General features: G+C 31.2%; 1 protein-coding gene across 1 annotated transcript in view; it reads right to left on the reverse strand.

The window, feature by feature from the left end:
• Positions 1 to 24,688, reverse strand: part of LOC143050792 (protogenin-like) — a 74,430-nt gene that overhangs the window by 40,444 nt on the left and 9,298 nt on the right. Inside the window, exons 2-3 of the mRNA XM_076223907.1 lie at positions 8,461 to 8,781; positions 3,454 to 3,598 (exon numbers count right to left, since the gene is read on the reverse strand). Coding sequence (XP_076080022.1) covers positions 3,454 to 3,598; positions 8,461 to 8,781 — 466 coding nt within the window. The remainder of the gene's footprint in view (positions 1 to 3,453; positions 3,599 to 8,460; positions 8,782 to 24,688) is intronic.

Here is a 24,688-nt window from a genome sequence, read left to right on the forward strand (position 1 = left end):
TCGATCAAATGGCAAAATCAAAAGCTCAAACACATCAAACAAATTGTCATTTTCTTGACTTGGAACAGGCATTTTCCATCCAGACCCTCACAAGTCAGTGCATTTCACATTAAATGGATCCATGATTTATATATAGGACAGGGTAATTTACAAAATGCATTGTATTTGTAATTAGGTCTTTAGTATCAAGACATTTTACAATTTGTAAATTACTTTAAAATTGACAAATCAAATACAAAAGACAATTTTATTTAGATGCATGTGTCAAGTTGTTATTTACTGATCCGCCATTTAATAAAAAGGGAGGCGTGTCAGTTGTCCAAAAAACTAGCATAAACCTCACACAACCACTATTTTGAGTCAATTATCAGGGCCTATCCAAGGTCAGGAACCATACAAGGAGCTGTCTTAAGTAATACCGTAATTTTTTTTTGATAGGCGGAGAACTGGGTGTTAATGGAAAAGCTTCAACTGTTTGTGTTTAATTATTCACGTCATTTATGAACGAGAGCTTAGACTTCTGTTAATGGTTGAAATCTGTTTGCTTCTCCTCTAGATGTCTCAATTGCTTGCTTTTAATTGTCATTGAGTAATTGTCTCCTTGATGTATACTCCACATCTCTTTTAATGGCATCGGTGGACAAGTGGTCTAAATAGTTGACAAAAAAATATGTACTTCAATCATTGAAAATTTATAAGTGTGGTTTATGTATACCAATGTTCTTTGATCTTTCTATTGTAAGTGTGGTTTATGTATACGGTGACATACCAATGTTCTTTGATCTCATTGGTATGTATACATAAACCATTGTACTTGAACTTTTGTGGATTTTGTTGATATATAATTTGGTGGTTTTGTTAACAAAGAAAATATGCACTTCATTGAACATTTATATGTGTGGTTCATGTATACAAAAGAGACCAAAGATCATTCAGGCTTCTGACATCCAATTAATTATGAATCCACAGTAACCAAACTTAAAACTTAAACATGTTTAACCCTATCACATTCTGTATGTATGTGACTGTCCCAGGTCAGGAGCCTGTAATTCAGTGGTTGTTGTTTGTTGATGTGTTAATTTTGTTTTTGTTCATTTTTTATACATAAATAGGCCTTAAGTTAATACTCGTTTGAATTGTTTTACATTTGTCATTTTGGTGCCTTTTATAGCTGACTATGCAGTATGGACTTTGCTCATTGTAGAAGGCTGTACGGTGACCTATAGTTGTTAATTTCTGTGTCATTTGGTCTCCTGTGGAGACTTGTCTCATTGGCAATCATACCACATCTTTTCTTTTTCATATTTGCTGTGCTTTCCAATTTTGGCTGTATATTTTGAAATACCATCTTTAATACTAGTTCTTAAAAGGCTGCCAAGATTTTCAGAAAGCATTTTCTTATATAATCTCCCGGCAGTTTCTAGATCAATAAATCAAAGACTTTATATTATGAAAGTAAACACTATATTCATTGCAACTTTCCTTTTAACATTGTGACAGACAGAAACATTGTATTTATACAACATCTCAAATACAATTATATCCTTATGGTATTTCATCGATTTGTTAAGATAAGATGTTCTTAAATTCTCCTGTAGAAATAGTTTGTTGGTGCGAATATATTTTATCACCATTTTAGAATATATTCCTAATTCTGGCTGTGTGTGGGTGTCATAATGGCTATTTTTAGGTCAATAAATTGACATTTCATGGAAACTGTAGTGTTTCACTCCTTGGAAATTATTGTCTATAATCCGTGTCATACAAGGCATTTTTTAATATACATGTAGCAACTTTATATCAAATATAAATCACTTAAAGATTTTAAAATTATGAAATAGAAAGTTAAAACCGTACAAGATTTTTTAAAGGCTCCACAATAATAAAGCTAGGGCAAAGTATGAAACTGTTTTAAAAGCTAATGTCTAATTGCCAATTTATTGAACATTGCGTGTTAATAGCAGTGCAAACAAAGCCATACATATTCTAGAAAACTATCCTAACGATTTAGATTTAACAGGGAGGAGAGTTACTAAGGGTGCCACAGGTTCAAGTTTTTTTTAAAGACAAATTTAACCCCTATACTTTCAGATATGTTTTATGATGATATTATTCAGATATGAACATAACCCCAATACTAACCCCAATACCCATATAGGTCGACTAAAACCATTGCAGTTTTAAAAATGTTCCTTGATAATTTTGTATTTTTCAGTTATTCAAAATTGTTGTACTATTTCAGTACAACATTTCACAGTTCTAGTACTGGATTTGTACTTCAAGTTGACAGTTACATTTTTTTACTTTTGCTGTGGTTGTACATTATAGGTATAAACCTTTTTTTGCTTTTACTTTTGCTGTGGTTGTACATTATAGGTATAAACCTTTTTTTGCTTTTACTTTTGCTGTGGTTGTACATTATAGGTATAAACCTTTTTTTGCTTTTACTTTTGCTGTGGTTGTACATTATACTGGTATAAACCTGTTTTTGCTAGAAGTTAAATAGTTAAAAACTATAATAACAGTGTCAATAAAATATCTGTTCAAATTATGGCATACAAAAGAGTACTTCATATCCATTGTATATTCATGGTACATGAACAATCATTTGAAAGGACTATATACATTACTACTAAATTTTTACATGTACGTTCGTTTTTACAATACAATGCACAATTTTATAGAACTAATTAGGCCGTAGTTTTTTTATTTTTAGTTTTACGAACCCTCCTACCCTAATTTTTGCCAAATAGGAAAAAAAATAAAATTAAAAATGTTGATTTTTATTTTTTTTTTCTCCTCCGACCCAGTGTTTTTCATGCAAAAAAAAAAAAATTTTAGTTCATAACTGCATGAAAGAATCTAAATTTATGCTCTTGGTGATTTAGTAAGTTGTTGCACATTGATTTTCAATTCAAACCTTGTCAAGAAAAAAAAATATTTGTTACACTAGCAGAAAATCTCCTGGTGAAATAAAAATATTTTTTTTTTGATATTGACGGTTGGTATTAAAAAAAAAATCAGCAGCAGCATTTTTTTTTTTTTTTTTTTTTTTTCGTCCTCCTACCCATTGGTTTTGTCAAAAAATTTCGTAAAACTAAAAATATAATAACTATGGCCTTAGTTACATGTGAAAGGCTCTTAGTACTGAAAGGTGAACAACACCAAAAATTTCTGTTAAATATCTTATTTTGAAAGAATTTGATTTTATGAGCTAGCAGATGAATACAATCCTACAGATAAAAATAGATCCAGACTGATAGAAAAGTTTCCAAGTAGTATCATGACACTACTTTACAGTAAGAGTAAGTAAGTAAGTAATTTATTACCTGCCCTGTAATTCTTACAGTAAGAGTAAGTAAGTAAGTAATTGGTTTATTACCTGCCCTGTAATTCTTACAGTAAGAGTAAGTAGGTAAGTAATTCGTTTTTTACCTGCCCTATAATTCTTACCTGTTATTATGAGGTAGAGGTGAACTGTTTTTTTCCCAGACATAAAGTGGAGGAGGTATTCCATCAATCTGACATTTAAATCTGGCCACGCCCCCTAATTTAACTTCCTGGTCAGCTGGCTCAATACTGAAGGACTTAGAAATCCCTAAAAATAAAGGAAATAATCACTGGTGAGTGGTCAGCTGGCTCAATACTGAACAATTTTGAACTTAAATTCCTAAAATAAAAAAATATAATTTTATTTCAGTTAGTTATAAATTAGATTATTATAAATAAACAGCTGTGCCACGAGCGCATGAAATACCCTTCATATTCAGTGTGAAGTTTTATGCAATAATCATAAATATTTTCTGACATACGGCGCAACATGTGACAATTAACCCCCTTTTCTTTTTAACAAAAACAAAATATTGAATCAACACCAAAAAGTATACAGATTTTTACATTAATATAACTAAGAAGTGTGTAAAGTTTTAAGCAAAAATCATAAATTGTTTTTGAAATACAGTGCAACAATTGTGACCCCCCCCCCCTTTGTTTTACAAAAAAACTCAATAGCTCTGAAATAAAATTTTGAATCAAAGTATCATAAATCGTTTTTGAGATACTGTGCGACATTTGAAAAAAAAAACACTCCTGTTTTAGTTATAAAGCCCCGTAAATCAAAAAGTTTAAATCTCATTTACACCAAAACATATACAGATCGTTTGACCATGACAAGAAACAAATATTACAAGTTTCATGGAATTTGACTTTGTGGTTCTCAAGTTATGGTGCAACATGTAGACGCCAGACAGACAGACACAGGACATTTGTAAACCATAATACGTCCCGTCAAAATTTTGAAGGGCATTTAAAAAGTAACCATTTCAACCTGTCCATAGTAGCCATTGGTCAATACTTTGAGATGTCCTTAAGAGTGGACATACCATTTTGTTTTCTTTTTTAATATTACTTTGGATTTTTTATACATTCCTCTGAAAAAAAGAAAAAGTCAATAGTTTTACAGAATCTTATGTGAAATTTGGATGGACATGGTGGGCAGATTGAAATATTGTAATATGTCCTTTTTTGTTTTGTTTTTTGTTGGTTTTTTTTTTTTTGCTGTCTCCAGGACATTATATAACATCTTCCTTTTATTCATAAACATTTTGGGCAATGAATAAACATGCCATTGTGTCACAGATCAATATACCAATAAGAATTTACTATAAAGATTATCATTAACAACAAACTTAGTATTTTGTTTTCAGAATCAATTGCATTTTGGTGTATTGCAAAGAAATTACCCATACTACTTTCTACTGTGAAGTGGTGAATAAATCATGATCTTTTATCAATATACGAACATGAATTTACAATAAAGTTAATTATTAACATTAACCTCTGCAATTTTTTTCAGGATTAAATTCATTTTTGTGTACAAGCAATGAAATTATCCATAATACTTTCTAGTGTAAAGTGGTGAATTAATCATGATCTTGAGAACACCAATTTTAGACATTGATCTGAAGTCTAAAACGTAAAATTGGTGTGAAGACCTAATTGGATTGAAAAAAATTCTGCTTGAGTAGGTTTTAGTCAATAGATCAATGTTTTGTGAAGTGGTTTATGATTAATTTCTAAAAAAATCAAATTAAAGCTGGAATTTTGTGTCTTCCCATATTAAAATGTTTGTATAAGCTGCCTTCAATAGTAGCAGTTCCATATATCACATAGTTCACAGCCTCTTTTGGGTACTAGTTTATAGGGTTTCTCATGCCTTCCTTTAACCAGTCCCAAAAAGAGGCTGTCACAATTGTCAAAGAAATCTAAGACCACCATATACAATAGATAGATTGACAATTTTTATTTTCTAAATGTGTTTTTGCTAGATGTATTTCTATTTGTATCCATCTGATGTGTTAATTGAGCATGAACTTCATGGATTTTTATTGTGCGTTCTTTTTTTGTAGTTCCATCACTGTCCAGTGTTAGGGGAAGGATTTGGATCCCTACATTCTGTATGTGCCTGCGCCAAGAAGTCAGGAGCCTGTAATTCAGTGGTTGCCGTTACATATTTGTTTTTTGTTATTTTTTTATACATTAATTAGATCGTTAATTTTCTCATTTGAATTGTTTTACATTTGACATTTCAGGTGTTTTTTTTTATAGCTGACTATGGGGTACAGGCTTTACTTATTGTTAAAGGCCATACAGTGACCTATGTTTGTTAACTAAACTGTGTCATTGGGTGTAGCTTTTGTGAAGAGTTGTTTTATTGGCAATAAAATCACATTTTCTTTTTAATATTCAACAAAGAGTAAAACCCATACTTCATAATATTATTAAAGGCCCTGAAAAGACAAATGCAAAACAATTCAAACCAAAAAAACAAATACCTGATGTTTGTACAAAATAATGAACGAAAAAAAACAATACAACAAACAGCAACAAACAACACTGAAGGCATTGAAGGAGGGTCAGGAATCCTAGCTAATCCAAGCATATATTAATGATAGAGGGGGGATAGGAGGGGTCCTGATATCGAAATCCCGGACTTAAAAAACAAAATCCTGAGGTCCCGAATTTAAATAAAGTAAATCCTGACGTCCCGAAATCAGAAAAAAAGGATTCCCGGATCCCGAAAGGGTCAATCCAGAAATCCCGAGCTTAAAAACACCCGATCCCGGAGTCCTGATAAAGGTCCTATCCCCCCTCATGATACAAGGCTCTAGCTGCCTTTTGAAAATTCATCTTACAGAAAATTTCAAAATGAAGGTGGACGTGCACAAACACAGACCAAAAATGAAATAAACAATTGTCAAAATTATTCATATCAAATCTTATAACTGAACAACACCACTTAAAGTTGACATCAGAATAATGCGGGGAACTTTCTTCATAAATCAACACAAATAAAATTTAATATCATTTAACCAAGTTTTATGTTCAAGTATTACATCAAAGAGAAGGGTGTTTCATAAATTTTATGCAACACTTTAAAATAAATATGATTGTGTAACTTTCACACACGCTTCAACAATCGGAAATCTTCACTGACGAAATCAAACGGTACTCAATCAAGATAAAGCTCATAATTACAATCTCAAGTAATTCGTCTTTTAAATGTATCCTTCATTTGAAGCGAACTTATGTAAATTCTTATAATTTCTTTAAAAAAAAATAGGCCATTAATTTAATTCCAGTATCTTAATTAAGATACAAATTTAGAGTCGACATGATATAAATATTGAACAATTTGAACACTGGAAAAGGCAGAAATCTTCACTGATAAAATCAAATGGTATTCAATCAAAATAAATCGTACAATTTTAACAGTCTGCTGCAAGTTGTCTTAAAAATGTGTATCCTACATTTGAACAGAACTAAATGCAAATCAATAGAATTTTAAGAAAAAAAAGTTAGCCATTAATTTAATTACATTAATTTTTGTAGTTCCAAAATTTTTATTTAGATTCAAATTTACAGTTGACATAATAACATAAATATTAACAAATTGGAGTAGTGAAGAAAACAGAAATCCTCACTGACGAAATCAAAGAGTTCTCAATCAAGCTGAATTAAATCCTGCAAATTTAACAGTCTGTTGCAAATTTCTTTCAAATATGTATCCTACATTTTAACTGAACTTACAAAAAATGTATGCAAATCAACAGAATTTCAAGAAAGAAAGAAAACAATAAATTTATTTCCGCCATTTAAATCCTGATAATGATTTACAGTTCGCATAATAAATGTTTTGATTTCTGAACATAATCAGATCATAAGAAAGTTTGTAACAAGTTACATAAATGCTGTACTTTTATTAGGTACATTTATCTGTTTTGAAAAAAAAAAAGAACATTTTCATAAAGTAATGTTACAACATCCATTTGAAAGTTTCCTCAAGGCCTTTGTTCTTTTAACATAACAACAAGCATTAAAATCCATTAAAAATGTATGCATCTAACTGTTATGTCCCATTATATACAGCAGATTGAAATTATTAATGTTCAACTACGTCTCATTTCTTAAATTTGGCCGGTACTACTAGAAGGTATGGGTTTTTCTCATTGTTGAAGGCAGTATGGTTGCCTATGATTACATCCACTTCATTTGAACTTCATTCAGTGGATTATAAATTGTTAAGAGGGATAAACTCTACAACCACAACAAAAGACAAGCATGCTAATAATTAAACTGCAATTTCATCTGCTGATAAAGAGTTTCCGAAATCTATTTTCGCTTGCTTGTCCTCCTCATTATTCCTATCACAAAATACCAAAACATGTCGACCATTTACAGAATTTGGGGGGATCAAAACCTTTGAACCAAATTTTACATATTCTGCCCCTTAAATCACCAATTTATAATTTTGAGCTAGCTTAAAATAGTATTACTGCATAAAAGTTGGGCAAATAAACATATAGCCTCAGCTGCGTCAGATAGAAATTAACCTTATGCAAAGATTATCAATATGAATACATCTATTAACCTATTTCTGGTTAACAAAATCTCTATGCAATTAAGGTTAGCAAAATCTCTATGCAATTAGGTTAGCAAAATCTCTATTCAAAATCTGTAAATGTCAGGAAAATAATATGATAAAAGATTTTAACCCTATAAAATAGTCTAAAAGTCATCTTTTATTTGGAATTTGAATGTTCCAAAATCAATCAAAGTATAAGGCAGCAACCATTTGATTTTTCGGGGGGGGGCGGGGGGGGTTTGTTTCCAGATTTGGGAGAAAAAAATAATTTGTTTTTGACCCTGAGAAAAAAAAATTGTTTGTTTCACCCTCAGCTGCCACTAAATGTAATGCTACAAATTGAAAGAAAAAAATTGTTTTGGACTTGTCGCTAAAAAAATAGATTGGTTTTCCCCGAAGGCAGAAAAAAAAGTTTGTCCAGAAAAAAATCCATAGCCCCCCCCCCGAAAATCAAATGGTTGCTGCCTAAGTACATCTACATGCATATGTGCATTTGTATAAGGTTGATTTCTATCTTATATAATATTAACACTTACTTGCAACTTGAAGATGGACCTGTCTTGCAATAACAGTACCATACTTGTTCTTTATAAAACACTCGTAAAATCCATTATGATTTCTGTTCTTTGAATTACGATTTTTCTTCACTTGTGTGAAATATAGGGAGCCATTTTCTCTGACTTGTACCCGTCTGTCGATGACCACAGGCTGGCCATCCTTAAACCATGTGATGGTGACCGGACCAGCGTCCGGTGAGGATGAGGCAGAACAGTTCAGCAGCAGTGGACTATTCTTTTGAGCAATAACAACTGATGGTGCTGGATGGATGGTGATGCCAGGATCAAGTTCTACATTTCCTGAAAAAAAAACCATAAAATTGAGAATGGAATTTTTATTTTGTGTTTTAACGCCACTTTAGGACTGTATTATAGGCTTTTTGCTGGTAGCCAGTTTTTATAGGTGGAGGAAGCTGGAGTCCCTTGAGAAAACCACAGACCTTCGAGAGGAAAACTGACAATCCTAAGTCATTTAAGATTGGAGTCCAGTGCACACGCACAAGCGGGGTTCGAACTCACAAACTCAGACTGGATTGTGATTACAGTAGTAACTACTTAGATCACTCTGCCACCTAGGACCCCCTAATTGAGAATGGAAATGGAAATTGCGTCAAAGAGACATTTATTTTACAGTAACAACCTGACCAAAGGGCAGAAAACAGCCCAAGGCCAACAATGGAAATTTACTAAATTGAAACATATACGTAAATTCAGAAATTATTGCAATGTTTTTATTATTGTGAAAAATGCAACAGGTTCTATAATCGCAATAATTTAAACTCGCTTTTTTATTATCTTTGTATCGTTTTTCTCAATATATAGCGATAATTTAAATCACGTTTATAGTCTACAATGACAAAATGACAATAATAAATGCACTCAATAATTTCTGAATTTACAGTAATTATCTTGAACATCTTGAAGTATCTGAACAAATTTAATGCTCCTGATGGTCATAGCTGTAACACAGCTACTTTTGCATGTGGACTTTTTTAGAATTATATATAACTTTAGTACTGAAAATAAAAAATAAATAATGTAATACTATTTTTTAGTACTAAGAATGTGTGGTTCTAATTTTCCTTATAATTTCACAGTACATTATGTAATGAATTTGAACTGCAACTTGTAAGTAACAGTTTATTACTTTACATGTAATACATTTAAGGAGCAAAAACTATTAGTACAAGTTCAGTGCATTTACAATCATTGCGCTCTTATTAAGTAAAATATTCCCTATCAAATTAAAGTAATTGTACTTTTATATTTTATAGTACATTATTTTGAACTATTGAAACTTGAATTTCAATTTGTTGTCAAAATCTCAAGTACTGTAAAATTATGGTACTAATTTATAAATCTAAGTGCTTATGAATAGAGAATAGTATAAGTACTAGAAAAGTATATCTCCAAAAATAGCAGTGTAATTTAGACAAGACCTGGCCATGGTCTCGTTCAATATCGGAGCGGCTACGTAACTGCAAACAATATTTATGTAACAACTAGTCTAAAGCTACACGTTCAATAGTCAAAATCTACATAGCACTACGTAGCTGCTATGATATTGAACGCAGCCCTGCTTTTCACAAAAAAATGTACCACTTAAATTGATCTTGAACAACTTGGTTACACTTAAAATCAGTTTTAGATGCAAGATATTTTCAGAAATCTAGCCACTCCCCAGGGGTAAAAATAAGAGATCTACACATTTATAATTTAAACTTTCAAGCCCAGCAGCAACTGGTAACTTATAATACAGAGTGTCCAAATTTAGTCACATATTCATATATTCACCAAAACTAAAATGTATTAATGAAGCAAGTCAATTTGAGAACAAAGTATTACTTGAATCTGGAAATTGATAAAAAAAAAAGATTGATGAAAACTTATCAAACTTTATATCTAAGGGCTTAAGGTGTGCATAGCTTAGGTTCAATCTACTAGCGTTCACTTAATATTTCAGTTTGAATTAACTGAAGCCTACTTTGAATTATGTGAACACGATGGCTAGTATATTAAACCCTCCTAAATTGTGTTCAGTTTTCATCATAAGCAGGGGCGGATCCAGCCATTTATAAAAGGGGGATTCCTAACCCAGGATAATAGGAGGGGAGGGGTTCAACTATTTATCTTCATTCAAAGACATTGATTATCAAAAAAAAGGGAGGGATTGGAACCCCAGAACCCTCCAACTGGATCCGCCACTGATCAGTTACCTTTGCTTATCAATTTTCCAGAATTCAAAATTGTCCTGGAATCAAATATTTCCTTGTTTTAACCCCTAGACAAGTTGGACATGTTACAACTTAATTCCATCCCTAGAGACCATCCTACATGACTGCTTAGGTTGACTTTGCTTTTTTGCTTTTATTGTATTAGCCTCAGTTCTTAGCATTGATTAATATTTAATTGCTTTATGGCATAAAGTAACTTAAGGCTATAAATCCATGAAATCTATGGTAAAATGGCTGTCCATTTTTCAATGTTATAGTATCATTTTTTTATTACTGGTAAAACAATTGTTTGCTGATCAAATAAAAAATCATTTTTCTTTATATATTATTTCTTAAAAAATGTTTTGTATCAAAAAATGCACAAACACAGGCTATTTTGTGGTGGCCAGTTTTTTATTGGTGGAGAAAGTGGCCAGAGTGGCCGGAGAAAAACCACCAACCTTTGATAAGAAAACTGACAATCCTTGTCAATTAAGATTGAAGTCAAGTGCACCAGCACGAGCGGGGTTTGAACTCACAACCTCAGTGCACTAGCTCACTGCAAAGGTTGACAGGCTAGTGATTACAGTAGTAAATACTTAAGACTCGGCCACCGAGGCCCTCTGACAGAATGAAAGATGTCACAAACCACCAACACCCAGCACCTCAGCAAAAAAATAAATGTACAAACACTAGACAGGCAAAATTTTATATTTCATATTTGTTTAAAAATCAAATAAAAATACAGTTTTAAACTATATGCACCAAGAGTTGAAGACCCTCTTACATAAAGTCTCTAAGTGCAGGGATTTGATTAATTATGATTATTTATAAATATTTACGATATGTACACATCTCATTCAAAATTTAATAATAATGCATGTCCCTCATTCATTATCAACCTTGCATTTAAAGATTTAAATTAAAAGCTTCAAGAAAAAAAAGAAAAAACTTCAAACATACACATTATAACTAATGACAGTATAATCAATCATATCGTAATGATCAAATATTTGAGCAATAAACAATTCAATGCCATTTTAACAATTCAAAGAACTATTTACATGTATATTAGTTAGGAGATTAAAGGCTACTGAGCATAACATACCTCATGACAACTTTGTTTCCTCGTCAAAATTTAGTGCATGTGTTCTCATTTAATTTAAAGAACAATACATCTGCTTTAATGTACATGTAATATTTATTTCCAATAAAATCTAAAATGAATGGAGAATGTGTCCAACATTTGGTTCAGGCAAACTTAAGTTTAAGAGAATGGAAACAAAAAATTACACATTTTTTTTTATTCATTGAAGGGACATAACTCTAGAACAGCAAAAGTAACAAAATCAGATAAATTTAATATATGTTTTGTGGTGATAATCATAATGTTTATTTGTTTTTGTACATGTGGTTGAGGAATATACTAAAGATAAAGAAAAGAAATTAATTTTGAATTTTACGTACAGAAGGACCTGAGTTAGGGTAACACTTAAATTGCCAACTAAGGCAGCAACCATTTGATTTTCTGGGGGGGCTATGGTTTTTTTTGGAAAAAAAAGTTTGTTTCCAGTTTTTGGAGAAAAAAATAATTTGTTTTTGGTTCTGAGAAAAAAAAATTGTTTGTTTCACCCTCAGCTGCCACTATATGTAATGCTAAAATTGAAAGAAAAAAATTGTTTTCGACTTGTCGCGGAAAAAATAGATTGTTTTTGTCCAGATTTGTCCAGAAAAAAAAAACCATAGCCCCCCTCCCCCCTCCCAGAAAATCAAATGGTTGCTCCCTAACAGACGGAAGGCACTGACCGAAAAACATAATGACCCTTAAACTGGGGCATCAAAATTGCTAGCATTATATTTACATCATGTCTATAGCATTTTCTGAAATAACAATGAGGATAGAAATGCCCTTAAACGTCAGATGTCGAATGGTCATTTTCTGAGCTACTAATTAAGTGTCAAAATGAGTCAAATTTTATCATGATTTGTCAGGTTTCAAATAATTATAGGTTACCGTAATTTTTGGGAAAAAAATAACTTAATTTGTCAAAATAAGTTATACATTTTATTTGCATTAACCTCTTAGGCAAGATTTGCTTACCGTTATTTGTTATAAAAGTACCAACCATCATTACGACCCTTCACCATTGTTGACACTATCAACCACAACTTTTTTTTAAAGTTTTTCAAAGATTCTAATAATAAATGCACACAGAAACAACTAAATATACAGTGCTTTAATTAGTACCCAGCTATAATTTGCTTTGGTCAGTGAGAACTGTCGTTACTTAAAAGTTATTACTTGTCCAATACCAAGACCACAATTGTTTTGTTCTCTAAAGACAAACCTTAATTTACAGACACTTCCATTCAATCCTTGTATAGAAATGACTGTTTTCAATATAACGTCTATCTTTGGACTTACAAAGGAAATCAATTAATTGTTGAAAATAACTTTTCATTTTTTTTAACGCCAAAAAAAATGACAAATTGGTCTTCAACATCTTTCTAATTTTGTTCTATTTCTCCATTTAGTTATGGGAAAAACATGAAGATTTTACATCATATAGGAATGTCAAATGAAATAATCAAGGTTAAAATAGTAAGTCTGTATGAACCAACAGGATATATATTCATTGACAAAAGAAATGAGGCTTTAATTTAGCTTTAATGTCAGACTCAGGCAGCCATTCAACAATGATAGAATCTCAGGAAAAAATAATGTATGTTTCAAATTCAAGGTTCAAATAGCAGGCATAATGTACGAGCCAACAGAATATATTATGTATGAATTTTTTTTAGGATTTAAAGCTTCATGCAATGTCAGAGGCAGCCATTCAACAAGCACAGAATCGCAGAAAATAAACAAACATTTATGACAGATTATTGAGAACAATTTAGGTCGTTCCAAAATCAAGGTTGGAAAATAGCAAGTATGCATGATTGACCAAAAAATGTTTACTGTATTAAAGATATTACCGTTAAATTTTAATGTCAGCAGTAGCCATTCAACAAAATAGTACAGATTCTCAGAAAAAATGCCAATGGTAGCTATTTAATTAGAGAACAATGTTACTGTTTTCAAAAAATCATGCAGATACACATAAGGGTGCAACCATTTTGTTTTTTACATTGAATCTAAAAAATAAATGCATAGCTTAAACTCTCACTTAATGTTACAATACTATATACTAAAATCAAATTGGATTTAAACAGTAAAATTCAAAATTCATCCAATGCCAGTTTGAACTTACAATGGCAAAATGTATTGAAAATGCACTCACAAGGGAGATAACTGAAAATTTTACAGAGAAAAGAAATAACGGGGACCGATTATAATCTGATTATCTTTTGGATAATAAATTTGTTTGCTTCAAAAATATATCTTTGACAGAAACATCTAGCAAAAATCTGTCTCTCTGGTATTCTGAAAGTAAAAAAAGTTATTTGGGATTATAGATAAATGATTCACAGACTCTCTGCAAACATTTTGAACACTTTGCTATGACATCAATACATTTGAAGTATTGCCCCACTATTAAATGAATACAATACATATATGAGGGGTTGGGTACTTAAAGATCTAAAGAAAGAAAAAAAAGGAGATCAGGTATGATTGTCAGACCAGACAGGTTGTCAACTGTTCCACCAAAGACCTTTGTTACGGACAAAGATGTAAACAACTGAAAGGTCACTGTATGAGCAAAACCTTATAGACCATGTCCTTCACTGGAAAAACTTGTCAACTGTGTGCACATTAATGAATCATTTATCAGATAGAGGGGATTGCCTGTATACCTGTACTATTAAAGTTCATGATTGTCATAATCCAGGATAAAGTTTGTTCCAAAGGTACTTAATCACAATTCCTTAATGACAGCATGATTTATTATCAATTATAAGAATTGGATTCGCCAAATTATTAGCCAAATATAGCATCATACTTTTCAACCACTTGCTCAACATGGGAAGGGAGTAAGTCCATCATAATCTTGATGCCCCATAACACACAAATGATGTTCACATAAAGCCAAAATTATGACAGAAATGCAAGGAACTCGAAAGTGGTATATTTTTCCATATAGTATGAGGGATACAAACATGTGAAAAATTGAAGAGAAAACTAATTACATGATTTAAGCTAAATAAAACCAAACAAAAAACACATCATGACAGGCATCATAATGTCCCAAGTCAGGAGCCTCTGGCCTTAGTAAGTCTTGTATGATTTTTAATTGTAGTTTTTTTGTGTATAATTCGGAGTTTAGTATATATGACGTCCATTATCACTGTACTAGTATACATATTTTTTAATTGGCAGGCTGAAGGACGCCTACAGGTGCAGGAGTTTCTCCCTACATTGAGGACCCATTGGTGGCCTTCGGCTGTTGTCTGTTCTATTGTCGGGTTGTTGTCGTTTTGACACATTCCCCCTTTCCTTTCTCAATTTCATCATGTGTTCTTTTTCATGTGCAAGATAAATGTCAATATGCATATAAGGTTAACATAAATTATAGTAAGAAAAATGCACAAAGGATTTAATTTATGAAATTAATTAGAAAACTTTTAGTCACCAGGATTTTTGTGACCTAAAAATTTTTTTTTTTTAAAAGTTAAATAATACTAAGAATAAATTAAGTCTATAAATTGTGCGTTTGACACCTGTTCCCTGGTGTTACACTGACTTAATAACCTGTTGATTACAGGTAAAAACTTAAATGTCACCAGTAGAGAATTGTTATCTTAAGTGCATTTAAGTTGATCTACATGCTATAAATTATCAAATCTTAGCCCATTAACAAACTACGCATACACATTGACTCTCTACATAAGATTTTAAAAAGATCTTTTATGCATGCCCTTCAAGGTATAATGTGACATATATTTGCCAGAGTCATTCATCATTTTTGTTTAGCGTTCTTAATTCAAGACATTTTAAAAAACGTAATTAATCAAATTTAAGTTTAGACCAATTTTGAAACTTAAGATACAAATATAATACCAGCCAAATTAAAAGCATTTAGGGGAGGAAGAAGGCAATATATAAATAACACATACATTGTAGCTGTCAGAGAGGGTGATGGAGCAGTTTGGTACCATGATAAAACATTGTCAACTGTGGGGAGAAGCCCCTCAGCCATGGGATAGAGTAAATTGTCCCCCTCGTATAAGCCAATCAAAATCTGGCATTTTTATGTGACTAGTATGATCAAATCAAATAAAATACATGTGTCTGAATGGTCGTCCAGTCCTTCTTTCTGTTTTCTGTAATCTTTTAGTCCATTTCCATACTCTTTTGCTATGGATTATTGTATTCAATATTAACTTTTCTTTATATTTTAGCAACACTTGCTTCCTAATTATTTCTTACTTATTTCCGTATTTTTTCTTTAATTTTTTACCCTATATTCTGCACCAAGTCTATTTTACCTATTATTCTCTTTTCTGTAGTTCTCATTCACATCCTCATACATGTACATGCCCTTGAACGACTAACATATGACATATATTTATAAGGTAAATTTTACATGCATATATATTATATACATATAAAAAAGATGTGGTATGATTGCCAATGAGACAATTCTCAAAAAAAGACCAAAATGACACAGAAATTAACAACTTTAGGTAACCGTAAGGCCATCAACAATGAGCAAAGCCCATACAGTATCAATAATCAGCTAAAAAAAGGCCCCGAAATAACAATGTACATTTAACTTTCTGGTCAACTTTTAATTCAAGTCAAATCTAATTCTTTCAGATGTATAACTTATGGGTTACATAAGCACTAATATGCTTCTTTACTGAATAATAGTTCCACAAATTTAATTTTATATATATAATTGAATCATAGAAAAAATGGGTTTGAGTCAACTGACAACCGAGCGACCGAAGAATCTGAAATGAGGAGAAGCCTTGAATGTAACCATGCATAATTTTACATTCGTAATCAACGAATAAAGATGTTTTGGGTTTGTTTCCCCCCCTTTTTTTAAAACAATTTGGCAATTCAATCAATGCTTACTAAGTATGTTGTAAGAAATGGCTTTTTATATTTTACTTTCTCATTTTTAAAAGAACTTTTATCCGTCAATACTTTTTCTGTAAAATATATAATGTGACCATTTTTGTTTATTTAAATTAATTAAGTTATGTTAAAACCCAAAGTGGCAAATTATAAACAATAATATTATTATTTTTCTTAAAGTCTCCAGGAAATCCTGTAAGATTAAAACAACTTTGTTTACAAAATAGGTTCAAATTAAGTACTCGGTACAATTCGGATACAGAAAGTGTAATGACCTTTGTAAGTCAAAACAAAATTCTAGAGACGGAAGGCAAATTTAAATAAGATATATGTATAACCCTTTAAGGTGTAAAATGACACATATTTACATGGTTAATTTGTAACATATATTTTTAAATGATTCACATATTTCTAACTTAAGTAAATGACTAAAGACAAGATCAGAACAAAGTAAAATTTTTCTAGATTCTCTTTATCTAAAATGTATTTTTTTTTCAAAATGTCTAATAAAAATGAAGACTTTTTAAGTGCCATGCAGATCCCTTGATTACTAGGCCTTGCACAGAAAATTGAAATTGAATTGTTATGTTAATTACATAAATATATACTCAATTTTTCACTCAGCCAACCAAGGGTTATGATCAAGGAGAGAACTTGTTTTTGTAACATACATGAATATTTATTGAGGTGACACGTAACCTCATCTTTGCTACTTAAGGGTTACGATCTGAGGAGGGGACTGGATTGTAACCATTGGATAGAACAGATTTTGTTATCAATGCAGTTTCTGCAACAGTTAACTAAATGAATTTTGGGCAACATTAAAGTTTAGTTTCTTGTGTATAATTCGAAGTTTAGTATGACATGCATTATCACTGAACTAGTATACATATTTGTTTAGGGGCCTGGGGTGCCTCCGGGTGCAGGAATGTCTCGCTACATTGAAGACCCATTGGTGGCCTTCGGCTGTTGCTGCTCTATGGTCGGGTTGTTGTCGCTTGACACATTCCCCATTTCCTTTCTCAATTTTATTTAGTCTAATATAACTGGACATTTGGACATTTTAAATTCAAACCTGTGTAAAAGATAAAGGGGATTGATTTTGGGGTATTCCCCCAGAAAATCAAATAGTTGTCCTTCAACCAAATCTATATAAAAATAATGTTAAATCTCCCCCATGACTACCCTCATACAGATAATCTCCTAGGCTATCTCCAAGCTTTTAATTTTAGTATGTCAAGAAGTCCACAATTTTAAAAAGTTTTAAAAGGTCAAAATGTTGACATTCTGTTTTACTAGCCATAGTTAAGTTCAAAAGAGTTCCTATGCAGTTTTGATAAACAATAATTTAAACTGATCTCATGACATGACCTTTTCAACCTTCAAACCTTTTATCATGAAGACCTTTTCGACCTTCAAACCTTTTATCATGATATAAAGTTTCACAAGATGCAAAGAATATATTGATCTCTCATAGTGGTTGCAGATAAGAAATTGCTCTGTTTTACCTGAGAACAGGTTAGACCTAGGGGAGGTTATCCAAGGTCACAATCACCTGGTTTTTATGATTCACATTAAAAGACTACACAGTCATTTTAAAATTAAGTTGTCAGTAGAAATTACCTTCAAAGTTCATTGTATTTGTTAAAGGTGCAGAGAAAATGCTGGTACCATGCCCAAGTTTATTACCCTGTGATGTGGTTTGATCCAAATTACATATGACAGAGTCTGAATTATGATGGGGAAACAAAGGAAAGTTTTATCTACAAAGTCTTAAAGTCAACACCCATATGACATTACTACAAAAACTTTAGTTTTTATATGAATAACCAGCTGCATGATTTTTTTCTGCATTTAGTGTGTAAACAATATTTTATTCAGAAACAGATAAATAAATTATATGTACATGTACATAAATATAATACAGGGATTGGAAAACAAGTGACAAGTCACTTATACAAATTCCTCTCCTTTTGAACGGCAAAATCAATTCCGATGGACAGAAAATGTGCAATCATATAATGTAAGATCATAGACAAAGAAATTAAATGTAATGGAAATTAACACATAATGCAGATAGTATTTTTCAATATTGGGTGACATGTTGTTGCGCCAACAACAATTATTATGTGAACCTCTTAGTTTTCAATATATTATAGTCTTGAACAATAAGAAAGTTCAGCAAAGATCATAATGGCCCTGCTTGCATAATAACGTTACAAAGGGGCATAATTCTGGAAAAGTCAAAGTGATGCCACCCACATTCTAACTTGATCTGAATCTGGTACTGGTAATAATGTGTATATATGTTTCATAACATGTGGTTGAGGCAAATTAAAGTTAAAGAACAGAAACTTATTTTGGGAAGACTAAGTTGGGATGTACATATGGAAGGACGAACTTACATACAGATGGACAGACAATGATATTACTCTTAATGCTCTGTCTGTCTTGGCTGGGGCATAAAAAGGGAACATTCTGGACTCTGCAGTATGTGATTTAAGCCAAATAAACAAATTCTTCCAAGGACGTTTGACCAAAAAAGGGGTGAGTTCAAGGGAGCTTAACCAAAACTACCTTGACTTTAAGGGTGACTTAATGCCGAATACTTTTTCAAAGGTATACTTAACCAGAAATATTTTTTTAATGGTACACCTGTACTTATCCAGAAATACTTCTATAATTAATGGTACTTATCCAGAAATACTTCTTTAATTACGGGTACTTCATCTGAAATACTTCTTCAAGGATAACCATGCATACAGTAAGTGTAGCGTTTATCGCACATTATGAAGTCTAGTAATACAACCAACTAGTTACGTTGACAGAAATAAGTTGACAAAGAAAAGTCATTTTTGAAAGGACTGCTTGTACCTAAGATAAAAAATAAAGTAGAGGTTGGATTGGTATTCAAGTAGAGGTAATAATGACAGACTGTCACACTGGGAGGAAAGACTGTAGCTGTCCACATTGTCTGATATAGTTACAGACTTTTCCACTTGGTCGACAGACTGTTTTAGTGTTGTAGTGCCAGACCTGTAAGCTGCTGCAATCTTTTATATTTGCATATACAATTATTAGTTATGGAACACCTCCTCAACAGATATTATTCTAGCGGGGAGATTAAATTAAAAATCATAAATTACCTGGAGGTCACGTGACTTCCGAATTACTATACTTATATTGCTAATAAATGAATCTTTGTCCAATTACATTTTCCATGAATGGTGGTCAAATAATCCACTGGTCAGATGGGCTTATTAATACATCTCAAGATTGCATTAATTTGTTAATTATCAATCCCTAGGGTTTTTTTACAGCTGTATGTCATTACATTAATGTGCATTGTTTGAGATGTATATGATTGGATGAAATCTTTCTAAACTGAAAAAAATCTTTATTTCTTCCTGGTTTAGTTTAGGAATACCATGGGAACACATACTGCTGTTACATATCATCATAATCATGAAAAATTTGTTTCATTATATAACTTATAAAAAATTGGAAAATCTGGCAATTGACATTTATTTATCTTATTTCATCTAATTTTTCCCTCAATTATTGTTTTTTGTGTTTACATTTATGCATTGATCAGCAATATAAAACTTAAAACAATAAATTAATATATAGTGTCACAATAAATGCTGATTTGACATAATTGTTTGATTAAACATGCATATAGATTTTCAGGATGGTAATGGAATCATCATGTCATACAAAAAATGCACATTCAACTTTATAAAAAAAGCCCACCATGTTTACACTTGTTTGATGAAACATGCACAGATTTTCATGGTTAATTTGGTTTTTAGACAGGCAGATAAAGAGATATTATCTTAATTTTTATATCCTTTTAGAAATTTTCTGTCTATGGCAGCTAGATCTTCCCAGTATCTGAAAAAATATGTCAGTCTATTAATTGCCTAAACAACATTTAAGTATTTGAAGGGGTTAATAATGTTACATTCATCTTAGGGTAAATTTCTAAGAAATAATATTATTTAAATTGCTTCTTAGACATGTAAGATAATTCTTGGCCCTTAAACAAAAGAGTGTTATTTTCTCAGTGTAGATTGGCAGCTTTTTTCATTAAAAGGATGAAAGGGGTGGCTCAAATGTTTACCTTCAGAATTATTAGGCCCATCTGCAATTTTTTTTAGATTCACTTCCAAAAGTGCCTACAGAAACTTTAAACAGGTGTTTGGGGGAAAATAAAGGGCAGGTAGGTTAATTAATCCTTAATTTTTTACATATTTTACAGTATAATGTACTTAGAAATCAGCTATTTCCAGATATACAGCCATTTTGAAGCATAACAAGAGGCTGGTTAATAACTTGAAGGTTAATTCTACAATTTAGCTTAACACTTTTCTATCGATACATTGATTTTTTACTTAGAAATAAGCTAATTCCAGCTGAGGATTACAAATGAATCTATGAACCAGGAAGTGAATCGGAGGCTCACTGACAGGGATGGATTCTAAGAATAAGCATGTTATAATTAGAGCTTGACATATATATATTTCTCTAATTCTTCAACAATTTATCCCTTTCAGCACCCATTGTATAAAAAAACTAACCAATGTGCATGATGTGTGGTTGGTTTGATATCAGTTCTTCATTGGTTTTAATTGGCTTTAAAATTCTTTACTTAAAATATTCATTTGCTTTCTTTATATATAAAGAAATCCTCACTCTATTTTTTATATAATGTACAGTTGTTTGATGTGTTTTAAAGTGTCTCATAAGTATATTCTAAGGCTAAATATTTGATCTCTGTTTGTTAATTAGGAATTGTTGTATATATATTGTATGATCAAATATGTGACACTATTATAAAATATTTAGTATTTATTTATTATTTATATTTATAATATAGGGTATGTCTGAACTTCTGTACCCCCTGACTATATACAGATATGTATACATGTAGTACATATATTGTATGTTTTATTTTTATCATCATTCCAATTCTACATTTATTTTGACTGCATGACAAAAGTTGCCTCCTCATACAAGATTATTAAGGAGGCTCTCGGGTACAAAAATTTCTGCAAAAAATGAAACATTTGTTTTTCATAGCAAATTATATTTATTTCACTATTAATTATTACTTCATGATATGATACAAAAATTAACCCCAAAAAACATTCCGTTTGACCCCAGATGACTTTTAAAATGTTTATATCATTAAAAAAGCTCCAAATTATCTCCCTTTGGTGTTAAAATGCTAATGTTTGGCATTAAAATTGAAATATCGTTTTTAAACTCATCGGTGACCTATATTTTTTATTACTGTTTTCAAATAAGCTATATATAAACTAAATAATTATAAAATTTAAGCCATTTCTGTAATTAGGTTCTTTTTTTTAATTTCAATATTACCTCTTTTTCTCCTATTAGTTCAACAGAAAAAAGTACCTTTATACAAAAATGTATGCTTCTTTCGAAGGCAGATTGTGAGCGTAAATGATCGATAAACCCCTCTTTTTTATTTTATTTTTCTATTAGGTATTAGATAAAGTTCATTTATAGAAAAAATTAGAGAAATCTTATATTAAATAAAAAAAAATGATTTAGACCTGCAAGCCCCCTTAAGTTATAAAATTGCCATGATAACGTTTTGAATTTTTGTATTTTTTCTACAGGCTGTTCAATGTCAATATATCACATCCATGGAGAGAATTAATTAGGCTCAAATAATTATGAATTGCTGACAGATGGAGAATTACTGGATGAATAAAATATGGCACAACATTTTTGAAGTTACCACATGCGTAAAACATCTGACTCTAAGTCTTCAGGATAAATTTTGTAGCCACAATTCGCACTGCCAGTATCGTTTTATTTTTGTAAAATTTTGAGAAATTCTATTGAAGGAATTCTTATAGGGCCACTTCTGCTATTTAACAAGCCTCACCTAGGAGGCTAGATTATCTTTATTTCCTCCATATATGAAGATAGCTGACTAAAACATTACTTAAAATAGAAAACTGAAACAAAGAATTCAGCAACGGTAAAATCAACCCCACCAAATTCAACCTTGATTTGTGTTTTGAGGCAATAAGCATTATGTATTTAGTTTCATGACATTTGTTTTAGGCAAACTAAATGTTAGAGAATGGAAATCAATTTTGGGACTAATGCAGACAAGGGTAAAACTTAATGCCCCTTCCTGCTTGAGTGGGGACAAACAAATAAGGTTTTTCCTGGTTAAATCAGGCATGTCAGGTGTAGGACTTAAAGAACAGTTGTACAAGAATTATCCCCTACTTCAGAGGAACTTTTGATAAATATCTAATAAATTCCCCATTATTTCTTTTCAAAATAGTTTCATTAAATCAATAGTTTTATTGTCATAGTTATAGTACCTCAAACTAATCTATTCAAATAGTTATATGGAGAATTTCACACTTGAAGGATGACAATTAGGTCATAAAAATTCATATTGGGATTTTTATATCCATCATAAAAATAATAAATTTGTCTCCAAATATGTTAAAATCTAAATGAATTAAACCCATAGATTATGATTTTATGCATTCAATTCGTCATCCATAATTTATTTACATGCATTTTTAATTTGGTAATCTGTTCAGGCTATAAAAATATATTTAATTGTTTTCAGCCAAAGACCTGACTTGAAAAAATTATTTCTAGGTACAGCTTCATACATGTACAGGTGCAATGTAGTATTTAATTTTATTTTTCCAATTAAATATTCACTGCATACATTGATTACTGTCAATTCAGAAATTATTGTGTATTATTTTTGTGAATGCACACAAATGTAATAGCTAAGATATTGCAATTTAGGTGAATCTGTATATAGATCTTTATAAACCAGATAGCAGAACGTAAATTTTTGTTATTGCACCTAACACCCAATTGCATTTTTCACAATAGTAAAAACCTCTCGATAAGTTCTGAATTTACGTTAGCAGAATGGTAGTTTTTGCTAATGCAATAATCACTCAATTGCACCAATATAATTTGAATTAATAAAAACTCGCAATAATTCCTGAATTTATATATATATAGTAAAGGGAAATGTTTTGAACTTTAAAACTGCCTATACAAAAGTGTCCATATCAAAATGTGTCAAGGAAGGCATGAAAATTAAGGTTATATATGGAGACAGGAAACAGAACTATATTTATTTGGCCTCAGGAGGTTTACATCACTGATTTCCCTGGCTTCTAATTCTATCTTTTTTTTTATTTGTGCCTGGGATACAAAACTATCAGTCACTTACATACATTTATGAGGGTCTGGATGGAGGGGTCTGTTATTCTGTAAACATTTAATTTTCACCCCTTTTTTTCTCTAATCTTTAAAAAAATAACCCCTTTTTTCTCTAATCTTCAAAAAATTAAACCCTTTTTTCTCTAATCTTCATTTTTTTTGCCCGTTATTCTCTAATCTTCATTTTTTAAGGGCATTATTCTTTAATCATTTAACCCCATCCAAACCCTCATTTATAATACAATTGTGCAACACAAATAAAGGGATAAATAATTAACCTAGCTAAGAGAAACCACTACGTAACAGGATGTATTTAAGCAACCCATTCCTGGAATTAAACTTTCTAATCTGTTATGAAAATGGACTTGTGACAGCTTATTAAATACCCAAGAGTAATCAGTATAGGTTTAAAAGGAGCAAGCTGATAAATACAGTGTAACCTGTCTAATCCGACACCCGAGTATTCCAAAATCCTGCTTTAACCAACACATTTTTCTGGTCCAAAAATATACCTATCCTTGCAGTGCAGAAAGTACAAATTTCAGTCTAAATTTTAGATCTAAGACTTTGGATACAGGGAAATATTGAACCAAAAGCACAAATTTTCTGTGAAATTTTGGGTAAAAGACATGAGGATACAGGAAAATCTTGAACAAAAGCACAAATTTCCAGGACACTCTGGGTCAAAAACTGCCCTACATCATGTAACCAAATCTATTCG

The sequence above is a fragment of the Mytilus galloprovincialis genome, chromosome 11 (assembly GCF_965363235.1).
Source record: "Mytilus galloprovincialis chromosome 11, xbMytGall1.hap1.1, whole genome shotgun sequence".
Lineage (NCBI taxonomy): Eukaryota > Metazoa > Mollusca > Bivalvia > Mytilida > Mytilidae > Mytilus > Mytilus galloprovincialis.